Source organism: Narcine bancroftii, chromosome 7 (assembly GCF_036971445.1).
Source record: "Narcine bancroftii isolate sNarBan1 chromosome 7, sNarBan1.hap1, whole genome shotgun sequence".
Classification (NCBI taxonomy): domain Eukaryota; kingdom Metazoa; phylum Chordata; class Chondrichthyes; order Torpediniformes; family Narcinidae; genus Narcine; species Narcine bancroftii.
Window position 1 is genome coordinate 39,146,469 of NC_091475.1, and position 18,141 is coordinate 39,164,609.

Sequence of the window (18,141 nt, forward strand, 5' to 3'; positions counted from 1 at the left end):
CCATTTCATCAGATGCAAGGATCGACAATGAGATAGACAACAGACTCGCCAAGGCAAATAGCGCCTTTGGAAGACTACACAAAAGAGTCTGGAAAAACAACCAACTGAAAAACCTCACAAAGATAAGCGTATACAGAGCCGTTGTCATACCCACACTCCTGTTCGGCTCCGAATCATGGGTCCTATATCGGCATCACCTACGGCTCCTAGAACGCTTCCACCAGCGTTGTCTCCGCTCCATCCTCAACATTCATTGGAGCGACTTCATCCCTAACATCGAAGTACTCGAGATGGCAGAGGCCGACAGCATCGAGTCCACACTGCTGAAGATCCAGCTGCGCTGGGTGGGTCACGTCTCCAGAATGGAGGACCATCGCCTTCCCAAGATCGTGCTATATGGCGAGCTCTCCACTGGCCACCGTGACAGAGGTGCACCAAAGAAGAGGTACAAGGACTGCCTAAAGAAATCTCTTGGTGCCTGCCACATTGACCACTGCCAGTGGGCTGATATCGCCTCAAACCGTGCATCTTGGCGCCTCACAGTTCGGCGGGCAGCAACCTCCTTTGAAGAAGACCGCAGAGCCCACCTCACTGACAAAAGACAAAGGAGGAAAAACCCAACACCCAACCCCAACCAACCAATTTTCCCCTGCAACTGCTGCAACCGTGTCTGCCTGTCCCGCATCGGACTTGTCAGCCACAATCAAGCCTGCAGCTGACGTGCATTTTAACCCCCTCCATAAATCTTTGTCCGCGAAGCCAAGCCAAAGAAGATAATTGGGTAATAATGACAGTTCTGACCAGTGCACATTAGAAAGTTCAAAAAGTAAAGTAGCATAGAATTTTAGCCTTGTAGGTATATTGACACATGTAAGATGGGCTTACAAAAAATGTTTTTGTTGTTATAACTAACTACAGGGATTTTTTAAATAAAAAATAATAAATTTCTGTTGAAATATTGGACAAAAATTTTATAGACAGTCACGTTGCTGTCACCCCCTCTGATGGTGTCACTCAGTGCGGTCCGCACACCCCTAGTGACCCAATGGGCCTACTGTTCTTTCCCGAGACCGAATTTTGGCAAGTTGGATCATCTGGGTGTTCTCCTTCTTCCTTCATTCAAACAGTGTCTACAAAGAGAGGCTCCAGAGATTAGGACAGCTATAAGGTGGTCACAGGTAGCTGAAGAATGATTGCAGGACTTCCTCGATTCAGTGTTCAAGGACTCAGCTGAGAATCTGAATAATTACACTAGGGTTGTCACTGGCTTTATCAAAACAGCTGTGGATGAGTGTATCCCCACCAAATCGTTCAGGGTTCTTCCCAAGCAGACGCCTGGATGAGCAAAGAAGTCTGGAACCTGCTGAGAGCCAGATCACAGGCTTTAAGTCTAGAGATCCAGATCTCTACAGAAGGAGTAGGTATGACCTGCAGAAAGCTATCTCCCGGGTGAAGTGGAGTTTCAGAACGAAAATGGAAACCATGAGGGATACCCAACAGATGTGGCAGGGCCTAAATGGCATAATCTGGTATAAAGCAAAATCTGGTGCAGTAGGAGACGGCAAAGCTTCACTCCCTGAGGAACTTGATGCATTCTGTGCCTGATTCAACCACAGGAACAAGAAAGAACCACCACTGCGCACCCCCATGTCCCCTGATGATCCTCTCTGCTCCATATCCAAGAATGACGTGCGGTCTGTCTTCAGGGGAATGAATCCAAGGAAAGCACCTGGTCTGGATGGAGTACCCAGCCAAGTATTAAAACTCTCTGTTCACCAACTTACCAATGAATTAATGGATATCTTCAACATCTCACCCCGGCAGGGTGTGATACCCACGTGTTTCAAACAGACGTCAATCGTACCAGTGGCCAAGAAGAATGTGGTAACCTGCCTAAATGTCTATCGACAGTGGCACTCACATTAACAGTGATGAAATCTTTTGAAGGGCTGGTATTGAAGCATATTTGGTCCTGTATGATCGGCGACATGGATCCGTTCCAATTCGCCTTTAGTAGCAACAGGCCTTCGATGGATGGCATCTCACTGACTCTACACAAAACCTTGGAATACTTGGACATTTCAGCATTTAATACCATCATCCCCTCAAAACTGATCAACAAACCCCAAGACCTGGGACTAATACCCCACTGTGGAATTGGATTCTTGATTTCCTCACCTGGAGACCACAGTCAATGAGAATGAGTAAGAACATCTCAACAATCTCCATCAGTACTGCAGCACCACAGGGCTGTGTTCTTAGCCCCCCCCACTTTACACCTATGACTGTGGCTCGGTATAGCAACACCATCTACAAATTTGTTGATGATACCATGATAGTGGGTTGTATAAAAAGAGGAGCTGAGTCAGCAGACAGCAAGGAGATTAAAAACTTGGCCGAAAGGTGCACCAAAAATAACCTCACACTCAATGTCGCCAAAACTAAGGAGCTGATTGTTGACTTCAGATGTTTACGATCCAGTGATCATTGGGGTATCAGAGGTGGAGAGGGTGAGCAAATTTAAATTATTGGCAGTCACTATCTTAGAGGATATTTCCTGGACCCAACCCATTTATGGCATTGTGAAGAAAGCAGATCAGTGCCTCCACTTCTTCAGGAGTTTGCAGAGGTTTGGTATGACATTGGAAACCCTCGCAAATTTCTACAGATGTGTGGTGGAAAGTGTGCTGACTGGCTGCATCACAGTCTGATATGGGCACACCAATACCCCCAAGTGTAAAACGCTGCAAAATGTTGCGGAGACAGCCCAGGATATCAGACGCAAACTCCTTCCCACCATCGAGAACACCTATGGGGAACGCTGCCATTGGAGAGCAGCAGCAATCATCAAGGATCCACTCCACGCTCCACCAGGTTCAGGAACAGCTGCTACCCCTTCACCATCAGACTCCTCAACAACAAACTCAATCAGGAACTTATTTAAGGACTTTACTGTTTTTATCCTCTCTTTATTTCACAGTCAGTTCTTTACATTTGTTTATTTGTGTATATTGTGTACATTTTTTTTCCCTTTGTACTACCAATAAGAGTTAATGCTGCCTGGCCTGCAGGAAAACAAATCTCAGGGTTGTATGTGATGTCATGTAAGTACTCTGACAAAAAATCTCAAATGATACAACACACAACACAATATACTCATTGACATACTGTAAAAGATGTTGAGGGAGAGAGCCTGAATAGGATTCTGTTCTACTTTCTGAATTTATTTTGAATTTGTAAAGGTATAGAAACCATGAAATCATTGCTGAAATACCAAAAACATCAACTAGATTATCTGTCTAAACACAGGCTTAGAATTTTTGGCTTTTTTCTGATGTCAAAACTCCAATTGTTTGAGTGGCTGAAGGTCAGATGATGTGATCACATGGGATATAGTCTATAAATGCTATTGTAAAGATTGAATTATTTTCAGTTGAGTGCCCTCGATTGTCTTTTAGCCATTGGCCATGATTCTGTTGTTTAATGGTGCAAAACAACATTGACCCTTGTATTGTGAAGCTAACAGTCCTTATGAACAATGAACAATGTGTCCTTAAATAGGAAATCAACAAATGGCTGTGAGTGATTTCTCTTCAAAAGTGTGTGCAATTTTGTAGACTGCTACTTATTCTTCAACGTTAGTAAACTGACAGTTTATACAAAATATTATTGCAATGAAATATTCTGAAAATCTACACATTAGGGCATGCAATTCAACTTTAGTAACATGCTGACTTTAGTCACTGCTCAATTACAAAAAGATCAAGTCTCAAGGACCCAGCAAAGAAAACTCTGCACTTTTGAGATCCAATCCTAATTTCCAGTATGGTCTATTGTGGAGCCATCACATCCCACTGTTTGAGGAAAAATTAATGTTCTTGTCAACATTTTGAATCTGAGTGTAAGCCATTGCATCCAGGTGCGAGCAGGACCTTGTTGGGATTGAGATGCCTCTCTGCATTCCTGTGCTGAATATTCTCAAATAAGTCATAGTACAGCTGCTCAACAAGTTACGAATGACATGTCTTATGGGAATCTGAATTTGTGCAAATTGACCCACACATTTTAAAGCATTTTTATGGTAGTAGTAATAATAATAAAATGGTTTGTGGACTTCATTAATGAATGGATATAGTATATGTTCAAATTGTGATAATATACTTGAAATATTGTGGTGTGCTGTTGGTCAGAAGCAAACACACAAAACCAAAAGACTGTACAACAGACTTTATTCGACATAAACTTCCACAGAACCAGCTGTGAGGAGAGCTGCTGTAAACTCTGAGAGCATCTTCGAAAGTCCGGCACAGGCTTATATCCCGGAGGGTGATTGACAACTGGCCAGGTGTTGTCTTGTCCCCATGCAGGTACAGAGGTTGCCCCCTGCAGTAGGCCAGTGGTGTACCACCACAAATACATGTACCAAAGATGCAGAGATAGAGATCGTTTTGCAAGCAGACGTGTCAGAGCTCATTTGTCAAGCAACAAGTTAGACACAGTAGAAAAGTTAGTGATATAGAGAGAGATCATTTGGAAAAGAGCAAAATCAACATAATTTTACTATTTTGAGGGTCATACGGTGGTTCAAACTTTGAACTTTAGAGCATGATCTCATACTCATGGATCTTCTTCCTGATGGGAGAGGGGTGAAGAGAATGTGGCCAGAGTGGCATGAGACTTTTGATAGGGCGGCATGGTTAGCATAGCAATTATGACAAGACTATTACAGAGCCACTGGTCTGGATTCAAATCAGTGCTGTCTGAAAGGAGTTGGTACATTCTCCCCATGACTGCATGGGTTTCCTCCAAGGGCTACAGTTTCCTCCCACATTCCTAAGAATTATGGGGTTTATAGATTAATTGGTCACATGGGTGTATTTGCATAATGTGAACCTGTGGGCTGGAAAGGTCTATTAACATGTTGTATATCTAAATTAATACAGGGAAACCCCACTGCTATACGCTACACCAATCAAGGTGAAATTCATTTACCGCAATTTGGAAAACTTTGACCATTTCCTGTTTTTCACATGTAATTATTCAGTTACCGCGAGATCTTTCTGGAAATTTCTGGAAAACTCAAGTTACAGGTCGATCGTGTGAACACCCCAAAATAAAATATGTGCAAATGACAGTGAGACTCCGTGTGTGCCCCCTATTAAATATGGATAAAAGAAAATGTGGAAAAGAATCTGACAATTATATTAAAGAGGAAAAAAAGCAATTATTTTATAAGAAAAACTTGAAGTTATTAAAGGACATGAAGACGGTGCCAGCAATGTGAAAAATTGGACACGATCTGGCTACAGTGAGTCAACGGTATACACAATTTTAAGTAAGAAGCACGAATCTAAAGAACAAGGTAAAGTTGCATCAGTTTCTCTAAACACATGAATTAATCGAAACAGAAGTCCATTAATGATTAAAATGGAACGGCAACTTCAACATTGGATTGAAGATTGAAACCAAAAGCGAATACCACTTTGTACAAAAAAACATTCAAACCAAAGCTTTAAACAACTTTTCGATGCTTTAAGAAAATAAATTTCAAGGGATACAAAAACTTTTGCTGCAAGTTTAGGTTGGTTTGAACGCTTTAAACATCGAACAGGATTACACAACTTAAGAATTACAGGGGAAGCTGATAGCGCTGCTAATTCAAAATATCCAGAAAATTTTCAAAAAATTGTTGAAGAAGGCAATTATAATGATGGACCAATATTTAATGTTGATGAAATGGGCCTATTCTTGAAAATAATGCCAACAAAAACTTTTTAGCTAAAGAAGCATCTCAACCAGAATTGCTTGATTCGCACGTAAAAAAAATTAAGCAAAAATGATGTTCAACTTGATGAGCAACGTGCACTTGAAGAAGCTAAAAAAAAAAGGATGAAACAGCTAAAAGTACAGCTTAAAAAAAACTATAAAGGAATTTGAAGAAGGATTTGAACTTTTCGAATCTAAAATGGAAAGAAGCATGGAAATCCACAGCAATTTAGAAAAAGCAATCACTAGCTATAGGAAATTGGATAATGAGAAAAAAAATCTAAATCTGTGCAGTCAACCTTTGGACAAATATTTTTCAAAGAAATAGTTTAATTATGATGTTACGATTTTAAAAAAGCAATTTTTTAATTAACCTTAACAGTTTTGGCATTATATGCAGCTAAAAGTTGTTTTTAATTCATTTTTATAAGTTTCGATGGATGTTCTGAAAGGATGGGAATTCATTGTAATTTTTCCGATTGATTCTATTAATCGGTTAACATGAATTTGTCTTACACGAGTAAAAATCAGGATGAATTAATCGTGTAAAGTAGGGTTTGCCTGTATATTGGCTGCTTTTCTAAGGCAGCAGGAGTTGTGGAAGGAATCATTGGGGGAGGGGGGGTGGTACTTATTATGGCCTATGCCACTTTTTGCATTCTTGGGCAGAGCAGTTCCCGTGCCATGCAATTACGCATCCTGACAAAAGTTGTTAAGGGATGCCATTCCATCAATGTGGGTAGCCCAGGAAAAGTTACTGAAGATGTTTGGCCTGAGGAACTTAAAGGTATCGATCTCCACCTCAGCATTGTTACAGACTGGCGAGTAAGATCTGCCCCTCTTCCAGAAGTCTGTTGTTCTTGCTGACCATGAGTAAGTGGTTATTGTAGTTTAATTATGGGTTGTGTTAGGGTAAATATTCAGTGAAATTCAAGTATTAGAGCAATTTTAGAGAGATACATTATGGGTTATCGTAGGAATGGGTGTTTCTGACACAGAGAAACCGGCTTGTGGACAGTTCTCAGAAATGAAACTTTTGCGTAATGCTGGGATTGTATTCAGATGAGATCCATGAATATAAGAGGAATATTCATGTCCTCGCCTTCTCTATTTATCACCTTCCACATTCATCCTATTAAATGCCATCATTTCTGGCATTAAATGTACCAACCTCTTCCCATCCCCTTTTTGCACATTGAAGGGAATATTATAAACATGGAACATTGTTCTATCATCCCCTCCCCTTTCTCCCTTACCCATCAGCCAAGGCTTCAAAATGAGATATGTTAGATCCTGGCTATCCAACCTGAACTCAGTAGAATGTGTTATGGGTTCAGATTGGGTCAGTTGTATTTTCTTTTAAAGGATTTGGTTTCCATTGGATTATGTTAGTTCAGCTTGGAGCTTTATCCAAGTCAGTTTGACGGAGTGTCAGTGGGCAGTGGTTGTATTAGACATTCAGCCAAGACTGAGTCGAAACTGGAGAGGGATTTTTGTTGTCAATTTTAAGTTTGACTCAAGTGTCTGGGTGTAATAATCCAGGGCAGGTCATATCAAGTAGAGGAAAAAATGTACAAATCTTACAAAAGTAAAAATTTGAAAGAGTTGGCCACTCAGCCCTACAGGCTTAATAAAGACACAATCAATGTGCTTGTAACCTTTTTCACACAGCGGGCGAATATGGAACAAGCTGCAACAGGAATAGGTAGAGGCAGGATAATTTTAGCAATTCAACAACTTTAAGACAGGTACATGGGAACAGTTTAGAGCAGTAGTTTTCAAACTTTTTCTTTCCATTTACATAGCACTTTAAGTAATCCCTATGCTATCGGGGCTCTGATTTAATAAGGGATTACTTAAGATGGTATGTAATGACATAACCACTGCTCTAGATGTAATTATGACATAACCACTGCTCGAGATGTAATTGTTGCTGAAATATTTTGCTTGAGAAAAATTGTCATTGGCCCATTTCGTTTGGAGTTATGAAACTGTACACATAACGAGTCAGTTGGGTACAATTAAAACAGTGGTTTTTGAGCTTTTTCTTTCCACTTACATACCACCTTAAGTCATCCCCTATTAATCACAGAGCACCTATGGCATAGAGATTACTTAAGGTGGTTTGTGAGTGGAAAGAAAAAGTTTGAAAACCAAGGTTCAGCGGGATTGGGGTTGAACGCAGGCAACTAAGACTTACTTGGGTGGACATCTTGGTTGGCATGGAAAAATTAGGCCAAAAGGCCTGTTTCTGTGCTGTAAAATTCTATGACTCCAATTGCATGACTATCCATCACTTCTTCCTGGGATAGATCTATTCTCTTCAACCTTGACGCTAAATTAAATAACCTCATGTTTCACAAATGGACCAGCTCCATTTTAGCTGTGCATTGTAGTGCTGCAGTCTACCAAGAACTTCCCCCATCATCTTCAAGTTTTCACATTCAATCCCTGTGGCAATGAGAATGTTATCTTGGCTATATAGACACTACTTGGTAATCTCTAGGAGGCCCGAGGGATCACTGCAACTTTCATCCAAGTGATAGCGCAGCAGAGCAGCCTCTGGTGGCTTATAAACCCACGCATTCCCCTTCCTTCTCGATCTCCCCCCCCCACCTCCCCCTCCATATAAAGGGAGAACAAAAGATTGTTGATAGCCTGTGCTATCACCAACTGCCAATAAAAATGTTCAGTTTATCTAATGCCTTCATGGGATGGTGGTAATATAGTCAACATTACACACATAAGCTCTTTGGACTTGAAAGAAACCTATTTACTCTCTTTAAAAGTAAGGAGACGAGTAAGGAAGAGGGAAGGGTGAAGGTGGATGGAAAGAGGAAAAGAAGGATGGGAATAGGAAAGAGGAAATAGGAGGAAGGGGAACGGGGTGGAATTGGATGAGGAGTCGCAGGGAGGAGATGAGATAAAGGGAGATAGGGAGAGGAATGGAAAGATGGGAGTGTGAAAGGAAAGCAGAAAGAGGTGGGGAAAGGAGAGGGTAAGGAAATTTCAGTGAAATGGGCTAGTGTAAGTGTTAGAGGGGAGAAGAGGGAAATAGAATTCAGAGATGTAATGATTTAGAGGAAGTGGGTATGGAGAAAAGGTGGGGTTGGAGAAGACGGAATAGTGAGATGGGAGAATGTGGGAAGGTGAGAGGGGAAGAGGAGAAAGATACAATACACCAATGTACTGGAGCAACTCAGCAGGTCAAGGAGCATCCATAGGAAGTAAAAGGTAACCATTGTTCTCTCCTGAACCATTCGTCAGGAGTTTCTCCAGCATACATGTGTATTGCACTTATTCGAGCATCTGCAAATTTTCTTCATTCATTCCAGAAGTGAGGAAGATGAAGTGGTTGGGTAGGCATCAGGGGAAACGGGGGGGGGGGGGGGGGTTGTGGTATCAGGGTTATTGGAAGAGTGGGGAAGAGGTGGAGGAATAGTGGGAAATTGGAGAAGGGGAAGTGTGCGGTTGGAATAAGGGAGAGTTTGGAAAGAGAACAGTACCATGAGCGAAGAGGAATGAGAAGACAAGGTGCAAAAGGAGAAGGCAATGAAGGAAGAGCAAACGTGTTGTGGAGAGGGTAGATGACCAGAATGAAATAAGTGACAAGGTACATGGGAAGAGGACCAACGGAAAAGTGGCAATGCATGGGGAAAGAGGGAAAGTGGCGGGAGCAAGGAGAGTTGTGGGGGAGGGCAGATGAGAATGCCAATTTCAGGAAGTGGACCCGTGTTGGTAGTGTTGATATTTTAGCGTTTTAATATTTAATATATTTTGTTTTGGTGTTCATAGTTATTTTGCCGCATATCCAGCCATTTGGATTAGTTGTTGGGTGGGTTACGGAAATCGGACCTGGTTAGCAGAGAATTTTGAATCTACTTGCTGGAAACAGAGGGTGGAGTGCTTCGCACCGGAACACCTTGATCAAGTAACACGGGCTGGCCGGACGGCTTTGCAGTGGCGGACAGAGCGGCCTGGATGGGTTGAAACCTTCGTTCACGGAGCAGAAGGTACGGTACACTGTGCTTCCCACCCCTAATAAACCGTAGGTTTGCGCGTTGTGTTAATGCAGACTGACTGGAGCTCGTGTCGAGCGGCCCTCATTGACAACCTGATAATGATTACGGCCACGATCTGGTTCTTAGAATAACCGAGGGAAGTGGGAGGGCTTTCATTTGTCATCGGTATTGCTCCTGTATTCGAAACAGTTGTTCCTGGCAAGGCTAATATTTCAGAATTCAGTAACTTTTCATAACTCGCTGTCAACTAATGAGGAAACATACATTTCAAATAAAACATTATTGAACATTCATCCACAGTCATTAGAATTGTCGTGTGATTGTTGCAGCATTTTAAAAAAATATGTAAGATGTTTTCCTTTGACGATTGTATGTCTTTGGTACTATGGTGAGAAAATGCAGATTCTCATTGCAAGAATTAAACCCAACATATATTAATTGATATTGATGCTATACCTTCTAGTTCTTTATATGTTTGCTTACAGACAAAAGTTATTTGTTGAGAAATTAGTGTAATACACAAAAGTTCTGGAGAAACCCAACAGAGAAATTACCCTATTTCTTACCCTTGTGTATCTGCAATGAGAAGTTCAACACCATCCAGGATAAGCAGCCCTTGTGATTTGCCATCCATTGAACATCCTAAATATTAATTCCCTCCAACACTGCTGTTGTGACTGTAAATTGTGTCTTCAACAAAATGTGCTCTCGTTGACTGTAAAAGCAATTATTAATCCTGTGGTAATTTTTATCACCAAGAAGGATAAGAGCAGCAGACAATGGAAACAAGTCCTATAAGTTCCCCTCCAATTTGCGCACCACCCTGAGTTAGAAATTTATTACCAGTCCATCAATGTGGAGTTAATCCAAAAGTACTTTTGCCAATAGGATTGCAACAGTTCAAGAAAATGATTTGTCCCCATCCCTTTGAGGACATTTAGGATGGGTAATAAAATGCCAATGGACGTAAAAACGTAAAAAGTGAAATTAAATCCCAAGGTTAGAATGACGGACGGTAGTATTGCCGAATGTTGCTTTCTTACCAATAACCACACCATCAATTTTCTAAGGGTGAGGAGTAAATGTATATTATATCCTAAAACACTTTTCAAGTTTGCATGGTTCATATCTATGTTGTAAATCCTTACAATTAGATGTAAATAATATTTGATATGATTTTAGATGAGAAAATGATCTTTACAACCTCTTGAAAGTTGGTCAATACTATCAGTTATGAAGTAAAATGTCAATTCAACTTGTGGTTAAATTACATTCCATAGAAAAACTTGAATAATCAGCTTTTTACATAACTCTTTGTAATTTCTATAGTGAGATGCCATCAAAATGTGGATTTTGCAAGCAGGCAAAAGAGGAAGTATGCAGTGGGGAAATGCTCTTTTCTCAGGATGGTCAAGTGATTGTTCACCGCAGATGTTTGGTAAGTGTTTCTTTTAATTATCAAGGCTGGAAACTATATCTTCTGTGTTTTATGTTTTTACATTATTTTCATAAATTTGGCATTACTAATTTGGAAGCAGGAATCCATGTCAGATAATTTTGGCAAATGAAGATTAAAGACCTAGTTCTGAAGGTTAGAAGTGTAAAACTTTAAAAGAGAAGATCATTCCTCATTGTTTGGTTACTGGAAGTCCATAATATATCCTACTATATCTGAACTGCTCTGAGGGAATATTTGATCCTGATATTCTTTAGTAAAAGTCATCCTTTAAAATGCAATTAAAGCTGATTTTCTCTAATAGGTGTAATTTATTCTCTTTTTTTTTGACATGTTCCAAGAACTCTTACCCACTTTATCATGTTTTCTGGAATGTCCTTGTCTAACTCTGTTAAAATTTGGTTAAGAATGCTTTTGTGAAAGTGTCTTGCAATGTTTTACTGTTTTAAAGATACAATGTAACTAAATTTTTTTAGCTATTTAATTTGCTTTTTAAATCAGTTACAATGTTGAAAAAAGCAATGGAATAGTCTTCACGATATTGTGACAGATTATAGATATGTTTTTGGGCGATAAATTGGGGCAGGTTTTTTAGTGTAGGTCACATATAAACACTTTAAAATGGATTATATTTTAAATACTGGAGCTGTGCTCATGCTAGACAAGTCGGCCCCCAGAGCCTTTGCAAAAGCTTTGGAGAGTGCCCAAGAGACTTCGCTAATGGATTGTTGTTTACAAATTGGCAACAGATGAAACAACTTGTCGGAGACGCAGACTGTATAGATGGAACTTGCTGTTCTAGGAGGGTCATGTGGTTTTGCAAGCAGAGAGAGTCAAACAGGTTTTCTTTCTGTGAGAGAGAGAGAAGTTTTTCAGTGCTACAGTCAGCAGCAGCAGCTGGGATTGGAACAGGACAAGCTGGCAAGCTTGTGGAAAACCCCATTTGGAAGACGGGTTGTGAGTGCTTAGTTCAGCCTGGTCAAAGCCCTTGTGATTCATGCAAGAGGAGAGGACTGGCTGGCTAGAGTGTTTCTCTTGAAATAAGGGAAACAAAAAAAAACTCTGTGGTGACCTGAAATAAAGAGGTTATCATCTGGAGAACCCTGAGGGGGCAAGTTTCTTCGGCAAGACACTGAAGAGGCTGATTAAAAAAGAATCAGTTGTGGGTGTCCAGTGAACAACAAATCTCTCTCTGAAAACTGACAAGAACCTTCCTGAGCAGTAACTATTTACCTTTCAAGTACCAAAGCCTGGTGAACTTTATAAATGTTAAATTCTATGCACAGTATAAGAATTGCCTGCAACCAGTGAACTTGGAGGAATGAGAAGTGAGATTGGACTGTGAATGAAAGAACTTTTCTGAACTTACACACACACACACACACACACACATGCATTACATACACGTGCACTTAGAATTAGAAGGGGGTTAAGTTAGGTTAGTTAAGTCAATAGTGATAAGTTAAAATGTGATTCTGTTTTCATGTTTAAAGATCATTAAAAACAACTTTTGTTTAAGTAACCATTTGTCTTGGTGAATATCTATTGCTGCTGGGCTTTGGGGTCCTCTGGCTCGTAACAACATATAAAACTTGAGTTATCATGTTTTCTTAATAGTTAACTATGTGTACAAGAGACAATAAGGCATGCAAATTGTGTGTGATCTGTTGAATTAATGGCTTTACTTTTCTCTAGCTGTTTTCTACTGTACCTGTGGCATACAAAATCTCTAAGAATGAAAACCTTTGCCCGATATCTGTGCGAGCTATTAAAAAGGAATTGTGGAAAGCTGCTAAAGCGGTAACATCTTTTTCCTTGTGAAAGTACTTTAAAAAAAGTATTGATTTGCAGTTTATTTTGTGTGAAGAGAGTTCCACTTTGGTGCTTAATGTGAGTTGAAAGCCATGGTGTATGCAATATACTTTAAATTTTCCTTTAAATTCCACGTGGGAGTAAGAAATAGTAACATTCAAAATGATAAGTTTTGAGAAAATAAGTAAGGACTTTTTTTTAACTGGAAGCCACATTAATATTGGTTGATTGAAGAATCCAGATAAATTAGAATTTTGTCATGTGGCAAGTTGAGATCTAAATTGTACTGTTTGAGAAGTCGATATAAGCAGATCATGTAATTTTCAAGAGAAATTTAGCCTTTTCTTGAAAATTCATGAAGTTGTAACAGTCCAAATGTATCAGAATTCTTGCAAATGGAAACATATCCTATCAAAAATTTTTCCAGGTATTAATCTCACTGACAGGTAGCTTTAACAACATTATTGCCTATTACCTAAATTGGTGGATAAATCTGTTAAATAAATAGCATAGAATTTGTATTGTGACTCCAAACCCAGATTCAGTGCTGAAACATTTTTTGCAGAGTTGAATGATAGAAGGCAAATTTTAGAAGTATTTTCTGGAATTTTGAACATTGTTTTGCAGCAATATTCTGTATATACTATAAATATGTAGACGAGTTATTGCAGAGGCATTTGAAGCCATTGCAACCTCAAAGTTCAGTCTTTGAGGTGTTTCAATCACCTTTACAAGAAGGCAGAGTTATTCTATATTAGAGGAGGGTAGCTTATGTTGAAGAGAATATGGCTTGAAATAAATGGTTTGTTTTCTTACTAATAATAATTTGAAAGTAATTGGTACTGCACATGTATGACAAAGGTTATTGTCTGGAAAAGTTATTCCTTGCAGTGAGATTACCCATTATATGATAATTTTGAGGAATTAGATCAAGAATATTTCTTCTGTTTTGGGAAAATTGGAAGTCTTGCACTCATCTTTGAGTCAAGAGTTGCATAACGATTTTTAACTCATTTTGAATAAAGACCTTTCAATTGTAACTTAAGACGATGTACTTAAAATGGGTGTGAAATGTAAGATATCTAAGTCAGACATACTCAACCTATGGCTCCCTTAGGACTCTGCTCAAAGTTTATGGGCCCCCTTCCCTCTGAAGCAGTCAGGTGTAGTTGGTTTCTTTCATACTTCTCTCCTACTAACTATATAAAAAAAAATTGTGTTCCATGAGGTGAAAAAAAGGCTTTTACTCTGAGTGTAACAACTGTGGTTTGTGATTTTAGAACAAACAGCTAAATAGGAAATCATTCTTATTGAACATATACTAAAGAAGAAAACATGAACATATATATTACAAAAAATGTTAAAAGATGTTTGGAGCACATTGTTTTGTACATGAGTCATTAGGGAATTTTAAGCATGACCATGTGAAAATTTAATTAAAAGAACTTTAAAAAATGAACATTTTGGTGAGATCATAAGAATATAAGAACTAGGTGCGGAAGTAGGTCATCTGGGCCTGCCGAGCCTCCACTGCCATTCAATAAGATCATGGCTGATTTGATCATTGACTCAATATCCCCAAATTCATTTCGTATGTAAAAATCTATCTAACTGACCTTTAAAAATGTTTAATGAAGTAGCCTCAATTGCTTCCCTGGACAGAGAATTCCACAGATTTATAACTCTCTGGGAAAAACAGCTTTTCCTCATCTCCATCCTAAACCTTCTCTCCTGAATCTTGAGGCTGTGTCCCCTAGTTCTGGTCTCACCTACCAGTAAAAACAATTTTCTTGCCTCTATCTTATCCATCCCTTTCATAATTTTAAATATTTCCACAAGATCCCCTCTCATTCTTCTGAATTGGAGTAATTGTAATCCCAGGTGATTTAGTCTCTTCTCATAGGTCAACCCCCTCGTCTCCAGGATCAACCTGGTGCACCTTCTCTGGACTGCCTCCAAGGCCAGGAGACCAGATCTGTACACAATACTCCAGGTGTGGCCTCACCAATACCTTGTATAGTTGCAGCACCTCCTCCTTCTTGAATTCTTGAATTCAATTCCTCTAGTGATGAAGGACAACATTCCATTTGCCTTCTTAATAATCTGTTGTACCTGCAATTTTTGCAATTCGTGCACAAGCATTCCCATGTCCTTTTGTACAACAGCATTGCTGCAGTCTTTCACCATTTAAATAATAATAATCCACTCTTCTATTTTTCCTATGTTATGGACAATTTTATTTTTCTTGACTGAGGACAAGATTGAACCTTCTGCAGAGGATTTCACAGCTGCTATCAGCTGTATTAGTGCTGTTGACCTCTCTCCACTAATGGGGAGACCTGGAGGCACGTGCTGGATAGTTACAAAAGCCGAGTGTGCTGATTTTGAGGAGGTTAGTCGATGAATTGAATTGCAGACAGTCGGTCTGACGATGCCTGCTCGCCTGGCAGCTTCAGCAGCTGAGTTGCTTTGTTTGTGGGTGCTTGCAATGCCATCTGGAGTTGTACGTCAGTGTGCTCACCCGAAAGTTTCAGTGGAAAAGGAAGACTGGGCTACTTTGTCCATGGGCGTCAACTCTGTTCTTTCAGCAGTTCGGGGAACACTGACATGCAGAGTATGTGTGGGACTGACCAGTGCCTCTCCCATCCCCTTTCAAGTGAAAGACTTTGTGTGACAGGAGTCATGAGACCACTTAAGCCAGGATGTCCAAAGGAAGAGGACGTGTGTAACAGAAGGTCACTTGTTAACCTTAAAGAGGGCTTCGGAGGAGTTAACCTCATGTGGTGACCGGAGGTCTCTGTGAAAATCCCCAGGTGAAGAAAATAAAGGTGGTTGTTGCCACATTCAAAACACAAGCCAATCTCGTGTTCACCTGACAGTTGAAAGTCTATAGGAATCACAGTCATCTGGACACAGCCTCAAAGATCAGTGGACAAGGAAACAAATAATCCCAAGGCTGGAGACCAGATCTGTGAGCTGTTCCTTCTTGACTGACTTAACGTGACTGACGTGGGAGTTTTGTTTTGGGAATTTTGGTGATTTGAGTCATTTCAGCTTGGACTGTAATGGTCTGGGTTTTTTTTTCCACATATGCTGTATAATAATCTGTTGTTTATATAGAGTTGCCATTAAGGCTGGTGTTTGGGTGTTAAGTTTATCGGGTTAATTCTATTATTAGTTGGTTAATTAGTTTTGTGTTAAACTTAACCCATTGTTTATGTGCCTCCTAATTACTGCTGGGGAGCGTAACACCTACCAAAGTGGATGACCTCACATTTACTAACATTGTACTCCATCTGCCAGACCTTTGCCCACTCACCTAACCTATATCCTTCTGCAGCCTCTCCACATCCTCTGTACAATTACCTTTTCCACTCAATTTAGTATCATCCGCAAACTTGGCTACACTACACTTTGTCCCCTCTTCCAAATCATCAGTGTAAATGATGAACAGCTGCGGGCCCGGCACCGACCCCACGGCACCCCACTTACCACTGTTTGCCGATCAGAAAAACACCCATTTATCCCGACTCTCTGTCTTCTGTCAGTTAATCAATATACTTCCCTCAACTCCATTCATTTGTATCTTATTGATAAGTCTCTTGTGCAGTACCTTATTACATGCCTTCTGCAAATCCAAAAGTACAACATCAGCCTGTTTCCCTCTATCTACTGCACCCATTATATCCTCAAAGAACTCCAGAAAGTTTGTCAAACAAGACCTGCCCTTTCTGAATCCATGCTGCATCTGCCTGATGGAACCCCTTCATTCTAAATGCCTCACTATTTCATCCTTAATGACAGCTTCAAGCATTTTTCTGACTACAGATGTTAAGCTAACTGGCTTACCCATCTTCTGCCTTCTTCCCTTTTTAAAAAGTGGCGTGACATTTGCTATCTTCCAACCTGCTGGGACCTGCCCAGAATCCAGAAAATTTTGGTAAATGATTACCAATGTAACTTGCGCCATTTCCTACAGTAACCTGTGATGCATCTTAGGAATTTGTCCACATCCTTTCTTAAATGAGGAGCCCAAACCTGCCACAATACTCCAAGTGAGTGTCTCACCAGTGCCTTATAATGCCTCAACATCACATCCCTGCTCTTGTATTTTATTCCTCTTGAAATGAATGCCAGCATTTGCATTTGCCTTCTTCACCAATGATTCAAAATGTGAGTTTATCTTCAAGCTAGCCTGCATGAGGACCCCCAAGTTCCTTTGCATCTGGGTAATTACAATTTTAATCCATTTAGAAAATAGTGCGTCCGTTTATTTTTTTCTACCGAAGTGCATGACCATACACTTTCCAACATTGGGCAGAGAAGTGGCAAATGAAATACATTCTCCTATTCCAAGTCCTTCTGCAGCCTCCCTGTTTAATCAACACTACCTGCTGCTTCATCAACCTTTGTATCATCTGCGAATTTGACCACTAAGTCATTCATTCCAAAATCCAAATCATTAATATACAACATGAAAAGAAGCAGCCCCAATGGTGACTCCCATGGAACACCACTAGTAACTGGCAGCCAAACAGAATATTGTCCTTGTATTCTGACCCTCTGCTTCCTGCCAATCAGCCAATGCTTTATCCACGCTTCTATCTTTCCTGTTATACCATGATCTCTTGTTAAGTAAACTCATGTGGCTCCTTGTCAAAGACCTTCTGAATCTCCAAAGTGACAACATCCACTACATCTCCTTTATTCAGTCTGCTTGTCAGTTCTTCAATGAATTCCAATAGGTTTGTCAAGCAAGAAACCATGCTAGCTTTGGCTTATCTTGTCACGTGCCTCCAAATGCTGCGTAACCTCATCCTTGACAATCGACTCCAATATCTTCCCAACCACTGACATCAGGCTAATCTTTCTATATCTCCTTTCTGTTGCCTCCCTCCCCTCTTGACTAATGGGGTGACACTTGTGATTTTTCCAGTCCCCCGGCATCATAGCAGAATCTATTGATTCCTAGAAGATCATTTCCATTGCCTCCACAATCTCTACTGCTACTTCTTTCAGAACCTGAGGATGTAATCCACCTGGTCCAGGAGACGCCCACCCTTAGACTATTTAGCTTTCTGAGCA

General features: G+C 40.2%; 1 protein-coding gene across 11 annotated transcripts in view; it reads left to right on the forward strand.

Moving 5' to 3' along the window:
• LOC138738784 (histone-lysine N-methyltransferase SETDB2-like) overlaps nucleotides 1-18,141 on the forward strand; it is a 123,203-nt gene that overhangs the window by 2,824 nt on the left and 102,238 nt on the right. For 8 of the 11 annotated variants that reach the window (XM_069889697.1, XM_069889703.1, XM_069889696.1 and 5 more), the window contains exons 3-4: nucleotides 11,118-11,226; nucleotides 12,940-13,044. In XM_069889697.1, the coding sequence (XP_069745798.1) occupies nucleotides 11,118-11,226; nucleotides 12,940-13,044 (214 nt within the window). Of the gene's footprint in view, nucleotides 1-9,315; nucleotides 9,380-9,561; nucleotides 9,780-11,117; nucleotides 11,227-12,939; nucleotides 13,045-18,141 lie in introns of those variants that run through there. The other 3 variants (XM_069889702.1, XM_069889701.1, XM_069889704.1) reach the window with 3 other exon arrangements.